The sequence below is a fragment of the Lipophrys pholis genome (assembly GCF_963383615.2).
Source record: "Lipophrys pholis genome assembly, chromosome: 9".
NCBI classification, from domain to species: domain Eukaryota; kingdom Metazoa; phylum Chordata; class Actinopteri; order Blenniiformes; family Blenniidae; genus Lipophrys; species Lipophrys pholis.
In genome coordinates this window covers 10,926,239-10,948,026 of record NC_137639.1, presented here as the reverse complement: position 1 = coordinate 10,948,026, position 21,788 = coordinate 10,926,239, and the positions used below count along the sequence as shown (strand labels likewise).

Genomic DNA, 21,788 nt, shown 5'->3' with positions numbered 1-21,788 from the left:
TGCCATTAGAAATAGCACTTTGCTCTAAATCCACAAAGATGTGTTTGAGCAAGTTGGAGAACAGGCTGTGGAGTGTACTGGAAATATGTTAAGCTGCGCCTCCTAATTCTGTGGGTTAGTGGTGAGATTCTGATATTCCTCCAGGAAATGGAGTGTCCTGTCGAGGAGCGCTTTGCAGGGGAACAAAATACAAAACTGGAAATTTGAATATTCAATGTAAGAAAGCGGCGATTCTCTATTTTTCTTGTCATTTCTTAACCAAAACAAGTGTTTCTGGTTAGAAAAAAGTGGTATTTTTCTTTAAGTCAACATTTCGTGTATTGAAAATCAATAAAAAAAAAAAAATTTTTTGCAAACAACTCTGAGACGCAATTCAACTGATCTAAGACAAGTTCCAGCCTAAAGTAAGAGATTTTCTTTGTTGCACTCATCTTAAACTTAAGTCAATTACCAGTTAACCCAAATCGAAAGAAGAAAAATGGAATTTAAATTCAATTTAAAGTTTAAAGTTAAATCATTGCGTTGGAAATTATTTTACAATTTGTTCATGTTTTTCTTCCCTGTTTTTGTTTGTAATGTTGTTTGTTGCCTGCAGAACTAACAGGTTTCACTAGAGGTGCCAGATTTCTCGTTGGTTTTGTACTCTGTTGTGTGTTGACGAAGTTTTAAAAATGTGTATTTACTGCTTAATTGTACAAAATAATTTGGGAACTAATTTGTGTTTGTCTCAATTTCAAAGTTCAACGTGTAAAAACAGATTTGAAAGAAATACAAAAGGAGTTTCTTTAAAATGAGAGAATCAGTGTGTGGACAATGGTGTCAATCCCCAGAGTAATCATGGAACTTGTATTTGATGGAGTACATGGGGTTTGTTTTTCTGGCAACGGCTGCACCTTTGTCTCTTTTCTTCCATCTAATCTCCAACTCCCTCACCCCACTTTTTTTGGAGGGTTCGGTGTTGGGTTGACAGAGTTTGGCCCGTCTTTGACTTTCTGGTGAGATCACACCCCAGCAGGACCGAGCTGAGGCTATCAGCCACTCCCTAACAGTCCAGTCTGGCTCCAAATACCCCCCCCCCCCACACCCCACCCACCCACCCACCCCTTCCTAGCTGTCCGTCAGGTTCACCCCTGCGACGACAATAAACGGCAAGGACCTCGTCATCAATCCTGCAACGTACCAAGCACCCAATTTGAGCCATTTCTTCCAAGAAGTGAACTGATAGAGACTCCACACTGGTCACACTTTCAAAAGCAACAGAGAGACACAGTGGGCGAGAATTGCTGAAAAGCAAATATTGTTGACTTCTGCTGACTTCAAACGGCAGTCAGATGGCAGAGACTACCTAGGCAGTAAAGAAGCTGCATTACACACAGCACAAGAGAAAGGGCCTAAAGAACTCTTGGTGATTCCTTTCATGTTTGCCTTTACAGGCAACCCGGAGCATTCATTTCTCTTTTTCCATGCAAAGAAAAGTAAACACGGCCCTCTCTGCAGGCTCGTGAAATTGAACAGTTCAGAGCAGAACGGTCAGTCCTTTCTTTCCTCTGTTTTAGAATTTAGATGTGTTTGCTCTACTGCAGCTTTGGCATATTCTTCTTTTCTTTCTTTTTTTTAACTTTCTTATTAATGCTTGAAATAGGAATTTGCATTTAACTCATGATACATGTTTCACGCTACATCTGTCACCATTCAAAGCCCCTTCCAGTAAAACTCAGTTTGAAACTAAACTTTGTTTCAAACAGAGGCAGACACACATGTGCAGGTCAGTAAATCAACCCCCCCCCCCCCCCCCACCCCCCACCCACTCACCCCTCCCTACTACCTCCTCTCCCCCCCTGCACCCAAACACACTAAAATTAATAGGAGAGAAAACTTAACCCAGTTAAGTTGTGTTCCAGTCTCCTCGGTGCCCCGCTGATGCTCTCTTGCAGTCTTATTGGACTATCAGTGCTCAGGGGTCATGGGCCTGGCCAGTCAAGATAAAAGGAGCCCTGATGAAATGAACCATGTGGGAGCAAAGAGGGCTGCTCTCTGCTGATGGAAGAAACCCAGTCACTCTGAGAGGTGAGGCTGCAGCAGTGTGGTATTGACCCGGGTGACCCGGCGCACTGCTTGAAGTCCGCCACACTTCGCAAACACTCCGGCTAAACAGGAGGGGACAGACAATGGGCTTCTGCTGCTGCTGGTGTTTGGCAGCCAAAACTAATAATTACTATAAGAAGAGTTTGTGTATTTTGGAGATTTCTGTGTTGTCCCTACAATCGTGTCAACATCATTTTTGGCGTGTTTTGGACAAAATACAGTAATTAATAAAACGTAAAAATAAAGCTTTGAGGTGAAGTAACTTGTAACTTGACTTTGTTGGTATCACTTCTTTATATTGCACATGATTCTCCGCATATTGTTACGGAGCACTCTGGCTGTGCTAATAAAGCTATTTTGAAGGTGTAAAATAGTTGGGTCACATGGCACATAAAGGTTGTTTGCAGTTAAGTTTTATGTTATTATTTATACTGTCTTACCACTTTATTCCTGATTTCTCCTGTGAATTGTACCTCTGAGCATATGAAGATCACATTTTATTGGTTTACTTCCTTCTTTTCTTTCTTTTTCTCATTTTTCCTTTTGTGTCGTTTCCCTGCTTGAGGAAAAACTGGAAGAAAAAAACGGGTGGTTTGCTTGTATGGTCAAATCTAATCAAACTTAAACTGTGATTGGTTTTATTCGTTTTGCATTTTTCAGCGTTTACATCTGCCTATTTTATAGTTGCCCTCTTCCGATCTTGCAATATGATCCTCTCATATTCTGACTTTGTTTAGTTTTACAAAGAAACATTTAATATCTGTAACCAACTTTAAACATATAGAAGCAAATATTACACACGACAGTAAGAAAATACGACACATGAGTGAACACCTGCTATCGAATCAGCTTCTTGTGTCTTTAACCGTCTAACCTAAGCTGATAAAAGGAACCTACCCACCCCCCTGCAGTGAAATTCTTTGAATATTCTGCCTCACTTCGATCAAGTTGCATACTGACAACAATGAGGACACTTTTCAATATTCTTCCCCATCTGATGGAGCCAATGACACAAATCGTTATTTACCAACGTCCAGATCGGAGCCGTGTGGCGCATCGCTACCATTGAGCTGGTCAATATACATCACCTGGCCCGCGCCCCCACCCCTAACCGAAGGATTACACCTCTTATCTGAAATGATATTCAATAAAGTAGAACTGCAGAAATACAGAGTGGAGTGTTCTTGTTTGGATCTGGCTTACGCCGTGAAAAAAAACAAACAAAAAAAAAAACACACTTTATTGGAATTAAGATCCAAGTCAAGATTAGCTGAAGAAACAGCAGTTAGATTTCTGTTGCAGTGCCACGTCCTACACTTTATTCTCAGCTGCCTGGGGATGAGGCCACAGTGTACTGTTCCCCACAAGCCATGGGGGTGTAATAGAATGCCTTTATGAAATATATAGCGACGCCCCAGTACCTTCCACAGATCACAGCATGGGCTCGGTGAGCCTGTGTGCGTGCTTGTCTGTGTGTGTGTGTGTGTGTGTGTGTGTGTGTGTGTGTGTGTGTGTGTGTGTGTGTGTGTGTGTGTGTGTGTGTGTGTGTGTGTCCTCTGAAGCAGAAAAGGGGAAAGTTAGGTGTAATGGGTGCCTGACTAATACGGTCTTGCCTAAAATGACCCACGAACCAAAACAAAAAGTCAGAGGGGGAACAGCACAAACTTTTCCCTGGTCTTTCCCCGATGCACCACAGTTGCGATATTACGAGGGTGCATGACATGATACCACCTAATTACCTTACCCACTACAACTTCCCTCCACACCTCCATCATCGTCAAAAGTTAAGTTGCCAGGATATTAAATGTTACCAAATGTGGTGCAGCAGCAGGAGCAGCCACTGGTCTCCTTTCAACACCATCATCTTTTTATAGCTCAACAGATGTCATTACATTTTCCTAATGCAGCTCCCAAATACCGAAATAGTTTCTGTTGCCACTCATTCTCTTTTTAATTTCCATGTTTTATTTTTCCCTTACATAAATAATCCCAGCACCACACGCAGCAGTCCCCACCCACATGTCCCAGCCCTCGCCCCAAGCCCCACACTATATGAGCCTTTCTTGTGAATTTGATAAAGCCCTCAGTGAGTGTGGTTGGAGCACTTGGGCTGAGGATCTGATGAGAAGTGTGGGGTCTGTTACAGACAAACACACACCCACTGTAAGTACATTCTAATTAGCTGATGTATGCAGGACCTCATCCACGTTGGAGGGGTATCAAAAAGCAATCAACGCCCCATCCCTGATGAGCTCAGAGAGACACAGAGATCCACATTGTCTACGGAAAGATGATGCGTGGCTGGACCTCGACTCGGCTTTCCAAACGGCCATAATGCCATGCAATCACAAGACATTATGCACAGATCTGAACCCCAAAGCCACAGGATAGAGTTGGGGGGGGGGGGGGGGGGGGGGGGGGGGGGGTGCGTAACAAGGAATATTGAGTTCATAATTCAAAAGCCTGATTGTGATGGTGGCTCTTGTGTAAAAAAAAAAGCTGCTGTGGAGAGCCAGAAGTGGGAGAATTGGCCCACGAAGCACACAAAATATGGTTATAAATGCAGAGGAGACACATGTTTAAAAAACTGTCATGATCAAGAGCAATACGGCGCAGTTAGTGGGTGAAATCAGCAGAGTTGAGATGACAACTTAGTTGCCATGGAAAACTGGAAAAAAAAAATAAAATTAAGTCAGCAGCGAGCGTATGAGGAGAATTTCTGAAAGTGATTCTTCTCAGTAGAGAGAAATCAAATAGAAATACAATATCAGCCACAGCAGAACTCTACGTTATCAGCATGAAATGGTGAAAAAAAAAAAGTTAAAAGTTAAATATCCTCAACGTACGATCTCGGATTTTGTTACCCATTCATAATCTAATTTGACCCAAGGCCTGCGGCCGATTCGTTTCAGTAAAGACCATAGGTGTTTTAGCTGCAGGCTCTGACAGAGAGAGGCATGTGTGTCGCACAAAGACCATCGGTTAGCGACGTACCGAAAGGGACTCTGTATCACCATCTTATCTTCAAAGGACTGGGCAGGGGCTCAGGGGAGCTGTGCCACCGCCTCGCCTCCACACAGGCACACACACACGCACTTTCTCACACACACACACACACACACACACACACACACACACACACACACACACACACACAGAGGGGGGATTTGGACCTGCAAGCAGGAACCAGAGATCTCTCGGCCGGCACCCAGGCCCGGACCCTCCTCCAACTCGCCCGCGGAGAACAGGCAGGGTTCCTGCACACGCGGCACGACATCAGTGAGCTGATCCCCCCCCCACCACTATACACACACACACACACACACACACACACACACACACACACACACACACACACACACACACACACACACACACACACACCCCTCTCTATCCCCTCCTTCCACCACCACCACCACCACCACCACCCTCCTCCTCATCCCTCTCCTCCTCCCCTCCGCCGACTGCCTGCCCATTTGCTTTCTGGCCTCAGCTTGACGGAGGGGATGGGATCTGAACTCAACTTAGACACAGAGTTTCCACATTTCACAGATGGCTGGGAGAGGCTTTGCATGGAGGTGAGGAAACACAGAGAAAAGAGAGAGAGAAAGCGAGAGGAAGAGAGAGAGAGAGAGAGAGAGAGAGAGAGAGAGAGAGAGAGAGAGAGAGAGAGAGAGAGCTTCATCGCCGGTGCCGAAGCGGGGCCGATTTCACACCGCGGTAGAGTGCGCTAAAGCAGGCCGCCGTTAATCCACTCACTGAGGGGAAGGCCTGGAGCTATTGCGCCGCTCCGACCGCCATCTCCCCTCCACAAAGCCATAAATGGTGCATTATACAACCGGGCTTCAGAGACACTGCTGATATGTTGATAGGTGGCAGACAAAGACCAAAGCAACCACAGGAGCGGAGCCACATGCAGGACTGAAGGGCCTTAGCACGGCAGCAGAACAGCACACACGTATTCAACCGTGATCTCTCCAAACCTGCTGAGGTGTGGACTGTTAGAGCGTTATATCTGTGCTTGTGATCGGCGTTGGTTCAACCTCTGCACTCGAGCCATGAGACAGAGATGGACATGCACTAACACTCCTCCTTTTTCTGCTCTCCAACAAAATAGCTTTGATTCCTCTTCTCCCCCCCCCCCCCCCCTTTCTATTTCTCTCCACTGTGAATTCCTATCTGCAAAAGTTACCAAAAGTCTTGAAGATGAGTCTTTGAACTTATGAAAGGCAATCATTTTGAATGAAAGGAGACAGGAAATATATAAACATGGGGGAATTTAAATAAATTGCCACAAAGAAAATCACGGCGAGGGCAGTGAATTATGTAACGATAAGACAGCCACCAGCCTAAGCCACAAAATGAGATGTTTTACATGAAACGAACAGCGGTCTAGATTAGAGAGCCATCCTGTTTAGACATGAAGCCAATTGGGTTGATATCACATGTGGAGGAAATTTGAAAGATAAGTGGGAACTATGAGAATTGTTATAATCCAACTGTAACAAAAAGCTGAAGTATATTGGCTTTTCCCCCCAGAAGCGCTGCGCGATAAACATCTTTGATGAAAGAAGTTCATTACTGCTGCACTGTGTAATGTAACATGCTGTATTATGAGTCTATGCCAACCTACAGCGAGGCAGGCTCTAAATGAAGCCTCAGGCATTTAATGGACATCATTAGGTGAAAACATATAAGAGATAATTATGGTAATTACAAATCCCTTTTATTCTCCCTGAGTCTTTGACAAGAAGGTTGTCATATCAACCACTTCAAACAAACAAAGAGTTGTTGTCTCTCCCCCTAAATGATGTCCGGTTCCATTTGGTGGGGAATTGTCTTCGGATTATCCTTTTTTTATTGTTTGGCTAGTCGCTCTGAATGGAGGCTACGTTTTTCTTCAGTGAAAACTTGATTAAAACAAGTGATTCACAATGGTAGAATTTGACTTGCATTTGCATAGCCACTTCATTACAAGTGAGACCTTGATCTTGAAAGCAGCTCCACACAAAGCTAATGGACATGTCAGTTATGTCTATTAGAGACGTGGACCCTGAGCGGAGCCAAGGCCTTCTATTAAATATCACAGGCGTCACTGTGGGCACCCATGTCCACTCTTATTACACATCTGCCATGCAACAATAGCTACGGGAACCAAATGGTAAACACGAAACAGTATTACCGCTTCTTCTTTCCTAAATATAATAAGAAAGAGTTTGTTTCGGTTAAACTAGATTCAAGCGTTACTGTTGTTTTGCCACATGGGGTCAAATCCAGAGCAGGAGCTCTGATTTAAGCAGCAGATGAAATATTGTACGGAACATCTTTATAGTGGGGCTGAGAGACTTGGGTGTTTATTTACAATATGCATCCAATCATCCTTTGTCACAGTTCCATGTTCGTCTTTTTTTCCAAAACCACAGAGAGACACTCGCTGGAGATTCCATTTTTGGCCCCTTTGCTACACAAACTCATAATATGGTGCTGTCTTATCAGATCCCGCTTACAATAACAGATTCACTTCGAGTCAAAGCTGTTGTTTAACTTATTCGGTCCCATGGGAAAATCCAGTTCAAACATGTCGGGAGACATGTGCCAGTCCACAGCCGTTGATGATGTCAACGGGTCCCTGCTCCGTACCAGATTCCTCCAGCACTTTCAATCACTCCTCGTGAGATTACTGCAATAGGATATTACTGTACAAACTATGACCATGTGTCCTGCTGCCACAAAGCTTAGCAACATATTACAGTTTGTCAAAGCAAGCTATTGCGGGGGAGAGATAGATACAGAGAGGAGGGAGAGAAGCCATTGACCTTTGTGTCCTTCATATTTGCCTAGCTCCCCCTCAACCCCAATCTTAAGAGTGAAATCATCTGATCCCAAACTAACTGTCAACCGGCTTGTGATGATGGCGAGGCCAGTAGACATCAATCAATCAGATTTTCTCCTCGTCTATCACAGGAAGCTTTTTTTCCCTGTTTTGCCCGGGCTTATCATCTGACCCAGTTGTTATCCTGTTTCTGAAGCTTAAAAAACTTGATTATGGTCAAATGTATGTCTCAGAGATTCAGACACATCCTCCACTAAACCAGGAAGAAAAATTCTCTCTCTCTCTCTCTCTCTCTATATATATATATATACGTATATATATATATATATATACACAGTATATATATATATATTATCAGTATTTCACCCAAGAAATGAACACAGGATTCACTGATTGTAGTTATTTTTTTTTCTTTCAAAAACGAGCCTCTTAATTCCACACGAGTGCTGGAAATAAGGGGGTTTGAGGCAGTTATCTTTGGTTTTCAGGGATGCATGATTGCGTGAACCTCAGATAACGATCCAATCTGATATCATAAGACAAAAAGGCATTTGAGTTGGCTACAGCACTTGCTCAGTGTCAACAGTTTTTAGTAATTACGAGATAAGCGTCCTCTGAAATACACAGAAAGGGAAAATTAGCTGATTCTGAAATAATAGCAGCCGCATTTCTCTCCGGATGTTTACTCTGTCACTTCACAAAGCCTGCTTTGAGATAATAGGAGGCAGGCGACGTCGCACGCCGCGACGCGTCACGTCTGTCGTCACCGCAGCGCGCACGCTATCTCGGCCGATTTGCATAATTTACTGTAAACATAATCGATCATCACGAGCCCGTTCCGACCAGGATACCGCGCCATTACGGGCTATTTCTGTAGCGGCGCTCCCAGCTAATCACATACAGGCAGATACGGCCTCTGATCACATGACGTGTAAGCTGTGCTGTCAACAGCTTTACCAGCTTTGCAATGGTGCAAATCAAAACACAGGCTCTTTAAAGTATTAACATGTTTTGAAGTTTGTTTTATATTTTCAGCATATTTGACACAAATTGTTTATCTATTTACAAAGCTTTGTCATTAGTGATTTTCCACTGAACCCTTAAGATGCCGCTTGTTTTGTGCCGCTCGTCTGGCGGAAAATGCTGATGTACAAATTGAACTGAAAAGCTTGTTACTTAATCCTCTGTTGCCACCTATCCCTTAACTATACAGCCTGGTGCATTTCAACCCAATGCAAAAGTTCTGCATAGCACTGCCCCCCCCCCTCCACAAACACATCCCCAGTAATTCCTGCCAAGCTGGAGATTTAGACTGAACAGCTATTAGGGCGTCACTTTCCGGTGTGCCAGCGACTATCCTGCTCTAAAAATGCTTCTCATCAAATTATATCCTTTCATTATCCTGTTTTTTTTTCTCTCTCTCTCTCTCTCTCTCTCTCTCTCTCAATTGAAAACAAAATAAATCATCATTTCAGTTATCGGTTTGTTTGCTGTAACTATTTGGTCCACGACGTGGAGTCAAACTCAAAAGCTCGGCCAGTAATTTTTACTGTAAAGTGCTGACAACAATGCCTGCTGCGGGAAAAAAAGAAAGAAAGAAAGAAAGAAAGAAAGAAAAACGTGAGTCATCTTTCCAAGCAGTCCCTTTCCTTCCTCTCATCCAAGATTCAGTCAAAGCCCTAATATCAATCCTGACATATTTCCATGAAAATGTTTTGATTAACTGTAGCTAATTAAATCGAAGTAAACAAAAAGAATCTTAATAGACGCATGAAAGTTATTTATGTGCCCGCAGAGAAAGACTGACAGATTTCTACCCCTGGACTTTTATTTCTCGAATATGGCAGAGGCGAGTTCCTGTTGCTGGCGCCAAGCTGTTTCTCTTCTGGGCTAGGGAGATGTCAAAGCATCACACAAATGCGATGAACCCAATATCCATATCCATGATACATCAAAACCTTCGGCGTGGCACAAAAATAACTGCAATACCTCAGGAGCGACCCCAGAAATCCCCTTAATTGAGCAATATCTTCATTCCTGATCCATCTGCATCTCCAAGGTGAAAAGGGACTGTGCAAGTTAAATGAAAGAAGAATTCATGATGTGTGGCGGCCTCTCTTACTCACCCTGGCTATTTCCCCTCTTGGCAGGGGCCAAATAGAGAATGTTAAATGAGGCAATTGTGTCCCGGAGGCAAAAAAAAAAAAAAAAAAAAAAAGAGGAAGGAAAAAAAAAAAAAAGCAGGCAGTGCCCCTGCTCCCTGCTACAACCCCGAGGAGCATTCTGCAGCATGATGAGGTACAACCAGGCACCCAAATAGCCCAAACCTGATCCAACTTCCTATGAGAGCAGACCACTCTGTGCAGGACACACTGTGTTCACACACAAGTGACAGCTCTTTAGGACCATTTATGATTACTCTAATGTTTGGCCGCTGATAGATCAATTGGAACAAACTATCAAGAATATTAACCTCAAACTAAAATTGTTCTCATCATGGTCGGGTGAAGTAATAGATTGCATTTATCTGTCTGATATACAGAAACTCTGAGGTGCTGCTTAGTTTCAAAATGTGTTATTTATCAATATAACCATTTTACAAAGGGCACTTGAACCACAATTAATTCCCTATTGATTATCATTTTCAAAGAACGATAAATTAGATTACATTCTTAACATTTAACATGACCTGTGCATTAAAAAGAACCCGCAGGATATTAGTAATAGAAAGCATCACCTCGAACCTACTGCAACAGACGAAATGCTAATTACAGATGGCTGCATGAGTACAAGACACAATGCATAAACATTACAACACATTTGGGCCATTTTCTCAAAGTCAACTGTGAGATGGCATCTTATCCGAACAACAGCAGTTAAAAATCTCACTAAATGGTGAGTAAAGTGTCCAACTGATTAACATTTACAGACAAAAACAAGTTTATGTTTGATTAAAAACATGATCAGCTTCATTGCACACTACCTGCCTGTTGTCCCTGATCCATGAATCGACCTTTGCATGATAAATATTAGGAGCGCCCCTAACAGAGACATCCAGGATGCATTGTGAGGCTGAGGCCTGTGAGGAAAAGGCAGGATGTGGAGTATGATCTGTTAAATATTCTGTGGTCGTGTCTTTCAGGAAACTGATCTCCCCTGCAGTCCCACACTGTCAGCTATACAGACTTAACTCTACGGTGACACCTCTGATAATCAAAGCTTTGTCTGGGTCTTAAAAGGACGTACTTGAACAACAGCGAGACCAGAGGCACCTCTTTGCCTGTAATGGCCTTTGGACATCAATATTTAAATCTTACATCTCTGTTGTGATTAGAATGCTGCCTTTCTCTGGTTTTTTTCACCCCCCTCTCTCTTGAAACAACAAGGTGGGGGTGAAAAAAAGCTTAAATCGATGATCTTTGAGTCTAAACTAGATTCCTAAGCAGTTTGCCACTCTCAGCAGCAAGATAAGATAAACTCTCTTTGACCTGAGAGATGAAGTTGCCATGACGATCAGGGAGTCCACTTTCTCTATTGATATTTTGCTGATGTAACAACAAATGGAACCAGATCTTGCTCTTGATTATGGTGATTAATTAATACCAATATTGATCCGAACAAGGAAGAGACAAGGCTATTAACTTAAAGCAGGCTGAAAGTCAATTGTTACCCGGGGGCTCAATGGGCATCATTGATATCAAATCTAAATAAACAGGGAGGAATACGGCTTGGAAAAAAAAGGAAAAACCAGCAACAGTAAAAAAAAAAACTAGAAAAAGAAAAACAAGAGCACATTTTTGGATTTCTGGGTCGGATTTTTCTAAAATTACCATTTCGCTCACATCGGTGACAGTCCCAGCGCCTGAATAAGAGCACAATGGTGACAGCTTGAACCAGCGGTTATTGGAATAATAGCAGTGGAATTCAGGAAAGAGGAAGATAAAGAGGAAACTGTGTGAGGAAGTGACCTCCACCTTTGCAGCTACCCTGCCCACATTTCACACTGCTGTCCAGGCACTGCAGGCTGCAGCCACAGAGAGGAGGGCAGGATTAGGCACCGTCAGTCCATCGGCTGCCAACCCCCAGATCATCACGCAGCACTGTTTTCAATGGAGAGGAAGCAGCAGCTGCTATACATTCCTTTTCCATATAACTGTGAAGTCTGTGGCACATGCAGCACTGTACGCGCAAAGACTCCCTCTGCGCGAGGAACATTTCACTTTCGACACAAAAGGAGAGTGAGAGGGAAGAAAAGAAAAGAAAAAAGAAAAAAAAACATTAAAAGGAGATGACATTCATCTGCATTGTTGTTTTGTGTCAAAAGTGAGGAGGCAATTGGGGATCCTTCAGCTAAGACGAGGCAGTGGCACAAGCTGTTATTGGCAGGGAACAGATGTTTGAGGGAAAGTTGGCATTCAACAACCATTCTTCTTCTGACAGAAATCAACAAGAGAAACACAAGAGACACGCCGCGATTGTCACCCAATGAAAGAGAGACCCTTAAATATACAGGGAGGCTGGCATGCAAACATTTTTTTTTTTTATTTCTTTTTTTTTAATTTCTTTTTTTTTATTTTTACACCCCCAAAACATCTGACTGACTAAGAGTTGCCAGAATTTCGCGGGCCAAAGGGTGAAACTGCGTACGCGACTTCTGCGGATGTACGAGATGGAGAGAATCTGTAAGCTAAGTTGTCGGAAATATGGATGCGAGGTCTGTACAAGTGAGAGGGAGAGAGGGAAAAAAAAAAAAAGGAGAGAGAGAAAAAAACATAAAATACGTCAAGCTAACAGCGCCGATCGCTCCGCTAAAACACATAGCCACACGCTCGCCGAGCATACTGTACATGCACCAATGTATACACAAGCAATGCGCACACGCATACACACAAATTCAGATACAGAATGTTGGCAGTCAATTCAGTAAACACTCCCCTTATCCCTTACTAGTGTAATCTGCCTCTGATAAATGCCCCTCAAAGATAGAAATGTCACCTGATATGATAAACAGTATGCTGACGTTACATAAAGTGGCCTTATGCTAAGGAGTTGGAGAGATTAACTGTAGAGCGGAGATGGAAAAAATGGTCGCGGTGATAAAAAGCAGACTTTTAGCTCGAGCAGAGGCGCTCGCTCAGCTGTGGTTCGGTTTCAAAGTGTCGGGGAGAGAAAAGCAGGGACCTCGTTGTAATATTCAAGGGGGTGAGACACACAATAGGTGGGATTTGAGGGAATTTAGAGGGGGTCAGGACACAAAGAGGAAGTTAGCAGGAACAATCAAATAGCGGTGCAGATTGTTCAGTTCTCGGTGATCTGCTGCTGAAATGACAAATCGTGTACATCAGTGACACAATGCAAGATCCAACCGCACTGTCACTCATTCCTGATTCGAGTTCATCCACAAGATATTATGAGGAGGAAACCAAAAAAAATAAAAAAAGAAAAAACAACAGCAAAGAGAAAAGAGGGGGGAATGCATCGTACACAGCAGCTTTACAGATGTGAGATCTCTATCCCAGGAGCAGATGAGGCATTCTGACAGTATGACATAGTGCTAAGCTCTGGGGACTTGTGCACTTGCCACTCGGGTGTACAAACTTACAGTAATCACTACAGTACGCCGGCTTCGCTCTCGCTGCGCGTCGAGCACAAAGAGCCGGGAGAGGCGGCATGAATTCTCAGACGGTCCATACAGTGAAGACAACAGTAAAGAGGGGGAGAACACTAAGTCAGTTTAATAAGCACATTTGACATTAGATGTCCGCCCGTGGCCTCAGAGGGCCGCTTCAATATGTTCCCATAAACACTGGCGGAGGCACGCTCTCACCCCCCCCCCCTCCCACTACATCATCCAGATTCCCCGTTACGCCGCCAAACTTTGGGGGGCAATTTTACAGAAAAATTACTCTGAGGGGCCTGGTTTCAATTCAGCCTGCTCATATCTTTCCTTCCTATTAAGCATCAAAATGTTCTCCTCTCAGTACGACTAGAGGTATGGACACCAGCAGCGGGAGAATCTGGGGAGAGGCGAACAAGGGGTGGAGGTGAGGAGGGGGTGTACATGGTTTGGGGGGGGGGGCGAGGATGTAAGAAGGGAGAGAGAGAAAAGAGAGAGGATTGGGGGGGGTGGCGGATGGGCGATTGGAGGGATTGGTGGAATTCACACATCATATTACAGCAGCTAATCGCAATCCGCAGAGCATCAGCGATATTTTCATCACTCCTGTCAAATTCTACTGACCCGCCTTGGAACGGCGAACAATCTGGGCAATTTATTGGCATATTGGCACGGGGTGATAAGGCTAAAAACAACAGCAGCAAGCAGCTGGCCCTGGGAGATGAGCTGATAACACTGATATGTGCTCCCACACAAAACACCTCCACCACTATCTCCTCTTTCTATCAAACTCTTATTACAATAAAAGTGCATTGGGGCTTTTTTTTTTTTTTTTTCTTCTTCCCCTGCTTCTCTTGGAAAAGCAACAAGAGGAGGGGGATACAGAAAGGGGGCCAACAGATAAATATATATTTATGTGGAAGAAGAAGAAGAAAAAAAAAAAAATCAGATGTTACGTTTCGGAGAAAAAAAACAAGAGGAGAAAATACATAATTTATCACTGTATTATCGGGATATCCAGGCAGCCTAATCAAGGAGCACTGAGTGACTATTTTTTGCCTTATCATCCAAAGTGGTGGAAACGGAGAAGGAATTATCAGCCAGCTGCAGATTGCTGGGCTGGAATTTTAATGGTAATAATCGGGTTTCTGATGGTATATCTTCTCTGCTTATCTTTCCCATTATCTGGCCTTATCTCTCCAGTCATCGGAGCAAATTAATGGTGCTCTTTCAGCATCGCCTTTTTATCACCGCTCAGAGAGCACCCAAGGGGAAAGAATAAGCAAAATATTAAAATACTGCATAAATCACAATTTTAGATAACGGTCCAATGTATGCAGGAGAGGGTCGGAGAGGGGGGGGGGGGGGGGGGTACTGGTGGCGGAGGGTGGGAGAGGGGGGATACTGAGCCCAACAACCTTTTTGTCCTTTAGAATGACTGTCTGCACTGACTTTCTGTGCTCTGCCTCCTCTGCTTTTTTTTTTTTTTTCATCCCTCCTCTTTTTCCCAGAGTTCCCGGGGTAAGGAGCGAGGATCTAGGCTCCTTGTGACCTTTCCAGTTCCAAGCCAGAGCTCGACTATACACCCCGAACACCGGCTTCAGTTATTAACAAGATCTCAGACGCCACACACTAATTCACACACACACACACACACACACACAAAAGACAAAAACCAGACCGGGTGACAGTGACGCCATCGCAGTACGAGTGTTAACGCTCCTTTTTGCACAATAGCAAAAGAATTTGGGATGCCGTGACGGGATTGGTCCAAACAGTAAACGGGCCTATCACGTCACACGTCGGCGGCGTCGCCTCTTTTGTTGATTACGAATGGTTGTGGGTTTGTGTTGGACGCCAACGAAAAAAAACACACGGGAAAGTCCAGCGCAGTTCAAATAAGAGGGATTTCTCTTTAAAACACTGATTTCCTCTCAAAATTATGTGTTAATTCTATTACAATAAATTACTAATAATTCATTAAAAAAAATATGAGCTAAAATATGTGTGTTGATTTTAAATGTACAAATTAAATGTAGGATTGGGAAGATAAATTAAATACATATTTTTTTTTAACCAATACAAGATTAGTTTTTATTTTTACGACCCATAAATAATTGAACCGTCACACGTGAACTTAAACAAGAAGACACAAATTCGTCTCCTGTCGCTGAATCTGTCTCACAACAAACGTCAGATTCTGCTGTTGTATACCAACATGTCCTCATGAATTCATGCATGTTGGCTCACACACACACACACACACACACACACACACACACACACACACACACACACACACACACACACACACACACACAGATACATATAGTAATGTACATACTGTACAGGCACACACAAATAATATTTACTTCAGCTGACTGTGATAACTCAACACACACCTCTTAGCATGACACTGACAACTGACATCTTCTACTGTGTGCTACCTTTAACCTCGTGCAAAACACACACACACACACACACACACACACACACACACACACACCCACACACACACACACACACTTGAGAGGTGTGTTTACATCCATGTGCTTATTGTGTGGGTGTGTGTGAGAGTGTGTGTGTGTGCGCGTGTAAAATATGTAAAATAATGTGGAAGCTTTACAAGGGCCTTAAAAACAATAAAATAATATAAGTTGTTTTAAAGTTTCAATTAAAAAAACAGGTTATTATGGGAATACAAATCCACAATTGGAATGTGACACACTTCCCTATCAATATAGGCCACAGGGGTGAAACAGGGCTTCATTAAAATTTGCATTGTATTAAAAACAATTGGCATTAAGTGATCAAATCTGTTTTGTTTTGTATTATAAACCATTTCTAAAGCACATTGCCGAGTACAACACATTTCACCCAGAGCAGGGGAGCAGTTCAGCTAAATTAAAAGTCAATAAAAGCCACAACTTGCCACATGTTTGGAACACCAATGCCAGTCACATTTATCAATAGTAAGTGGTCAATATTTACACTAGCTAAAGGTTGCATGAGGAAGTTTGCAAGAGTGTGTGTGTGTTTGCGTTTATGAACACACACACACACACACACACACACACATCTCTCAACGTCTGAGAGTCAGAGAGGAGAAAAATAATCAGTGTGAAGGAGAGTTGGAGAGTGTGAGACACAAATATAATCATTTAACTAATTCCCTCTTTTAAAGCGTGATTATTAGAGGCCCTTACAATTTTAGAATTAGCAGTGATTAATTGGCACGAGGAGGCTTTAGGATGGAGTGAATCAGAGCGATGCACTTTGTTGTTGTTTTTGTTTGTTGGATGGACACAGCGATAGAGAAACATCAAAACAAGCGAGCAAAATAACTTCATTTTTTCCTGCAACTTGGCAGCAGCGGGGAAACTTTTCAGCCAGCAGCACGGTGGGATTTGGATTGTAAATCATGTCTTCAAAACACACCACACACACACACCTCTCTCTCACACACACTCACACACACACACACACACACACGCAGAGTGTCACCGCGGATGCAGACCGGAGCGTATGGACCGTGACAGGCAACACATGAGCGGCGGTTAGTTGAAGCGCTTGCTGAATCAGCGCGAGCTTGCGGTCACATCGTGGCCACCTTCGCGGCGTAAAGTGGAAGAAAAAGCCGCGGCGGTAAGACGACGTTAGAGAGGGAAACTTACGTTTGATCTGCCTGGGGTTGCTCTGCTTCCTTCGGGACATGCCTGCTGCTGCGCGGCTGGTCAGTGAATCCAGGTGTAGTACTGACAGATCGATAGGTTTTGGCTCATCCAAGCAGCCGGGTTTTGTGGTTTGTTGGGTTTGTTTGGGTTTTTTTTTTCTTGGTTTTTTTTTTTTGTCTGATGGGAATTTGAGAAAGAAAAAAAGAAGGAGAAGAAGAAAGGGGGCACCAGTACTTTTTTACGCACAAGTCTATCGTTCCGTCTGTCTTTCCTTTATCTTTCTTGTCTCTCTGGCTCGAGCTCCGGCTTTCTCTCTCTCTCTCTCTCGCTCACACACACACCCTCCCTTCTCTCTCTCTCTCTCTCTCTCTCTCTCTCTCTCTCGCTCTCTCTCTCTCTCTCTCTCTTTCTCAGCGCCCTGCTCCGTGATGAGGCTGCGCTTCGCCGCGATCCGCACGGACTGACTGGGGAGGTGAAAGCGTTGCGCGCTTTTGTTTGAAGATAAGGTTTGTTCCTCCCCGGGTACCGTAGCCGTGGCTTGGTGAACTTCACTTGATCCACAATTACTTTTTTTTTTTTTTTTTTGGTCCCCCTTTCACTTATTAATTAGCATCGCTCTTAATTAACAATTGTAAATAATAAATAATAATAAAAAAAAAAAAAAAAAGATTCTCGACCTTTCTTTTAGTTCAGATTTACACATTTTCTTAAAAAAAAAAAAAATACAACATTTTGCAAACATGTTTTTGTAACATAATCAGATTTTTGCAACCTTATTTCTGTCATCATAAACACTGCCACAGGCAAAGGGCATGGATCTGAGGTAATTGAATACAGCCTTTGGTCCTTTTCTGAGTCTATATTCATTATACACACATGGATTTCTTCTATTGCAGTGTGGCTCTTTCATTCTCCCATGATGCACTCCGAGACTGGCGCGTCTTGACCTGAAATGGCTTGACCTCTTCACCATGTCACCTACAGGAGATTTGAAATTATTAACAAACACAAAATACAACACAACTAAAAATATAAACAATATTGGGATGCTCAGTTTGAGTCTTGAAAATAAAAAATATGCAATTCTTCCATGCTAAATAAAACATTTCCAATAAGAGGAACCATGTTGTTGTTGTTGTTTTTTTTAACTTTATTTATTAATATTGGATAAACTGTCAATCACAGCGAGAGTGGCATTTTCTGCCTACAATTAGAGATGCACTTTTCAAAAATATTCAGAATTTCTTTTCTTTTCTTTTTTTTTTTTTTTGAGGCGAGAGAAAAGGAGAGAAATCATTCAGATTTTGACTGCCATTTTGACTGCCATGTTCTGAATAGTTGCCCAAACTGGAAATCACTCTCTTCAATTAGCCAGTTGGACTGCCAAGGAAGACAAGCAAGTGGCCTGTGAAATTATCTTGTAACCCAATTCCACAACTTTGGAATGGAGTCTGAAACTACAGAATAATTTATGTGGCAGACAGGTCAGCGGTGGTTCACCTTGAGGAGAGCATCTGTCTTGCGAGCCCCCTTGATTTGTCTCTTTCTCTCCTCGCTCCTCTGGTGGCTGAAGTTTTTCTTTTTTTTTCTCCCCTTTCTTTCTGTTTCTCTTTCTCATATGCAGCTTTGGTCATGATCCGAACGCGGTGATGTCATGGGACAGTGGAAGTCATAAACAGTGAATCATTTCAATATCCCGGCTTTGTCACGCTGTACACACACACACATACACACACACACACACACACACACACACACACACACACACACACACACACACACACACACACACACACACACACACACACACACACACACACACACACACACAGTTTCTCATATACAGTAACAGAATTGTCAATTACTCAAAAAGAACTCTATATAACTAGTTAAATAGACCCACACCGATTTTTCTCAGATACACGTCCAACATACACCAGGAAGCCACAATTGAAAATCCAGTAAAACCCATTACAAGGTTAAAATTGAAACAGTCCTACACCCTCAGTGAAATTAGCGTGTTAAACATCCATAAAGAGCATTTACTGGCCATATTAGGAACCCAGCACCAAAATCAATAATGATTTGTGGTAAGAGCAACAACATAGTGAGAGAGGAGACTCAAATTGCCAGCTGAAGATTAATTTAACGCCACTCCTAAATCCTCTGAGACTGCAGCGTGGTTCTTCTGTGCTGTTCCTGAGCCCCAGTGGCTTGTTTGAAGCCGACTTTGATTGACAGGTACAAATCTGCGAGAGGAAGAGAAAGCTTTTTTTTTTTTTTTTTTTTTTTTTACTGCTCAGACCAGATGGTTGTGATAATTAACATGATCCTGTTTCCATCGCTGGGGAAATCACTGACACAAGGTTGGTCATATTAATAGGTTAAGGTATACTGTATGCTGCGGAGATGCTGCACAGTGCACTCACATAATCTGATTACAAGGGGAAAGGTTGATTTAATGTGCTAAATCATTTGATTAGAACTGCCAAGTCACATTTGGGGAATGCCAGTCAGTGTCGGGGCAGTGGAGGTGGGCTGTCTGGTGGCTTAGACATATTCACTCTTTTTTCTTTTTTCTTTTTGAAAGAAAGTTTCAGAACAATGAGTGTCTCTGTGCCTCACTGATGAGCCCATCACTTTTACACATCAGCTTTTCTTTTACAGGTACATCTCATTGAAAACATTGAAATCATTAAAATTTTGTATGACGATAATATAACTTGTAATTGTAGAAATTCTCACAAATAACCACTGTCTGTTTATCTTTAAGAGGGATGTGTATATATTGTTTAATATTTAAGAGAATTCCTAAAGTTATTACTCATCACAGATTATATACTGGTCTATAAACATGCTGCAGTGTTCTGACGCTCATGTGTTAATAACTTATACTTGTGTTAACTAATTGTATTATTAGAGAAATACTAGTTGGGATAAGGGACTGTACTAAAATTATTTGTGTGGTAACAGAATAGAAAACACATTTTTTTCAGTTATGCGTACAATAAATGTCATTTCCCCTCTTATAGTAAATAACATCTTCTATTTATTTAAAAAAAAAGCACAAAAAATAGAAATGTATCATGCAAAAACCATAATCTTAATTTTTACATTGGAGAAAAACTGAAAGAACGAAAGAACGAAAGAAAGAAAGAAAGAAGCCTACCACACTACAACAACAACACAGACTACTGTTAAAATATGTGAGGGGGAGATTTACTCTATGACACTATGAAGAAAAGCCAAGTTGTCTTTTTGATGAGTAAAACTCAGCAAAAAGAAGAAAAATAACAAAACATTCCTTCCTCTAAAACCCCCCCCCTTTTTTTTTATTTTCAAACCCTCCCAAAATGTTTCCATTCTAATAAAGTTAAAAGACAAAGATCATCCGACAGTTAAGTGGGTTAAATGATCAGCTGGGTGCAGTAACTGGTTCACACGTGTTTAAAAATAAAGCAGCCTCTGTCCCGGCATTGTGTTAATTTTGACGACAGCTGCAGCCTTCCTGGAGCTGCTGTGCTGACTGAGTAATATCACAGGGAGCCTGGCATGACAAATTACTGGGCTGATTTCTTCAAGGGATCACACATGTCCGGTGGCGCTGGGAGTGACAGCCGTCGTGTGGACAGGAACTCCTTCCTTAAAGAGCAACCCTCAGCAGCTCATCTTGGACATCGGTGTTATGAGTTTTCCTGCCGCAGTGTCACCCTCTGGCTGTCGGGGATTGGTTTGTCTCACGAGGAAGTGAGGTCTGTCTGTGTGTGTGTGTATGTGTGTGTGTGTGGTGAGTGTGTGTACAGTGATATGAGGTTCAGGGTCAAAGTGGCACATATCTAAATGTTGAGGTCATATTTTCATAAAGAAATGTAGACTTTAGGGAAAAGGAGGAACACGTCCAGCTCAAACTTTTCACACTGTCCCAGCTCCTAAATGACATAACAGCACATTGATATGACACGTGGCTTGTGGTAGCTCTAATGCCTGGTTGTTTGCTGTTGTCCGTCTTGGGTGCGATGCCGGTGCCGGTTGTGGCTGAATGCTCCAGGTCCCCCCTCCCCTCCCCAACTCCCTCCCTCCTTCCCTCCTCCGCCATCCTTCCATGCACCCATCCGTCCAGCCAGCAGCTCCAGCAGCAGTGAGCAAACAGATGTCTGAGAGAGTGCCCACTCTGCTGGCCGAGCTGCCAAAACCACCCGCAGCCCTGGAGGCCTCAGCGCCAGCTCTTTCCAGGGAGGCTTCACTCTCCGTACCACTATCCAGTAAACTCTCCCCTTCCCTCCTCCTCCTCTTCCTCCTTCATTTCACCGACTCCCTTCTGTTTCACTGAGGGGATATACTATAATGTGCAATCAGCTCTAAAACAAAGCTGCGAAAGTGGTCAAATATATCAACACGAGATCTATGTCGACAGAGAGAAAGAAAAAAGCCCGAACCTTAAAAAATAAAGTAAATCGAAACGCCACACGACCCTGGAGCATCTTAAGATGACACCAAAACATTAAAGTGGAGGGAACTGACGAAAACACGAGAAGGGATGAACAAGCTATGCTCCTCCCATTGGGAGTGTGTAAATCTG

At 42.9% G+C, this 21,788-nt stretch overlaps 1 protein-coding gene across 1 annotated transcript in view; it reads right to left on the bottom strand.

Annotated features, from left to right (window-relative positions):
• Positions 1–17,581, bottom strand: part of zfpm2a (zinc finger protein, FOG family member 2a) — a 125,446-nt gene extending 107,865 nt beyond the window's left edge. The window contains exon 1 of the mRNA XM_080470852.1: positions 17,210–17,581. Within this exon, the coding sequence (XP_080326978.1) occupies positions 17,210–17,249 (40 nt within the window). The 5' untranslated portion in view covers positions 17,250–17,581. The remainder of the gene's footprint in view (positions 1–17,209) is intronic.
• Positions 17,582–21,788: the final 4,207 nt, after the last annotated feature.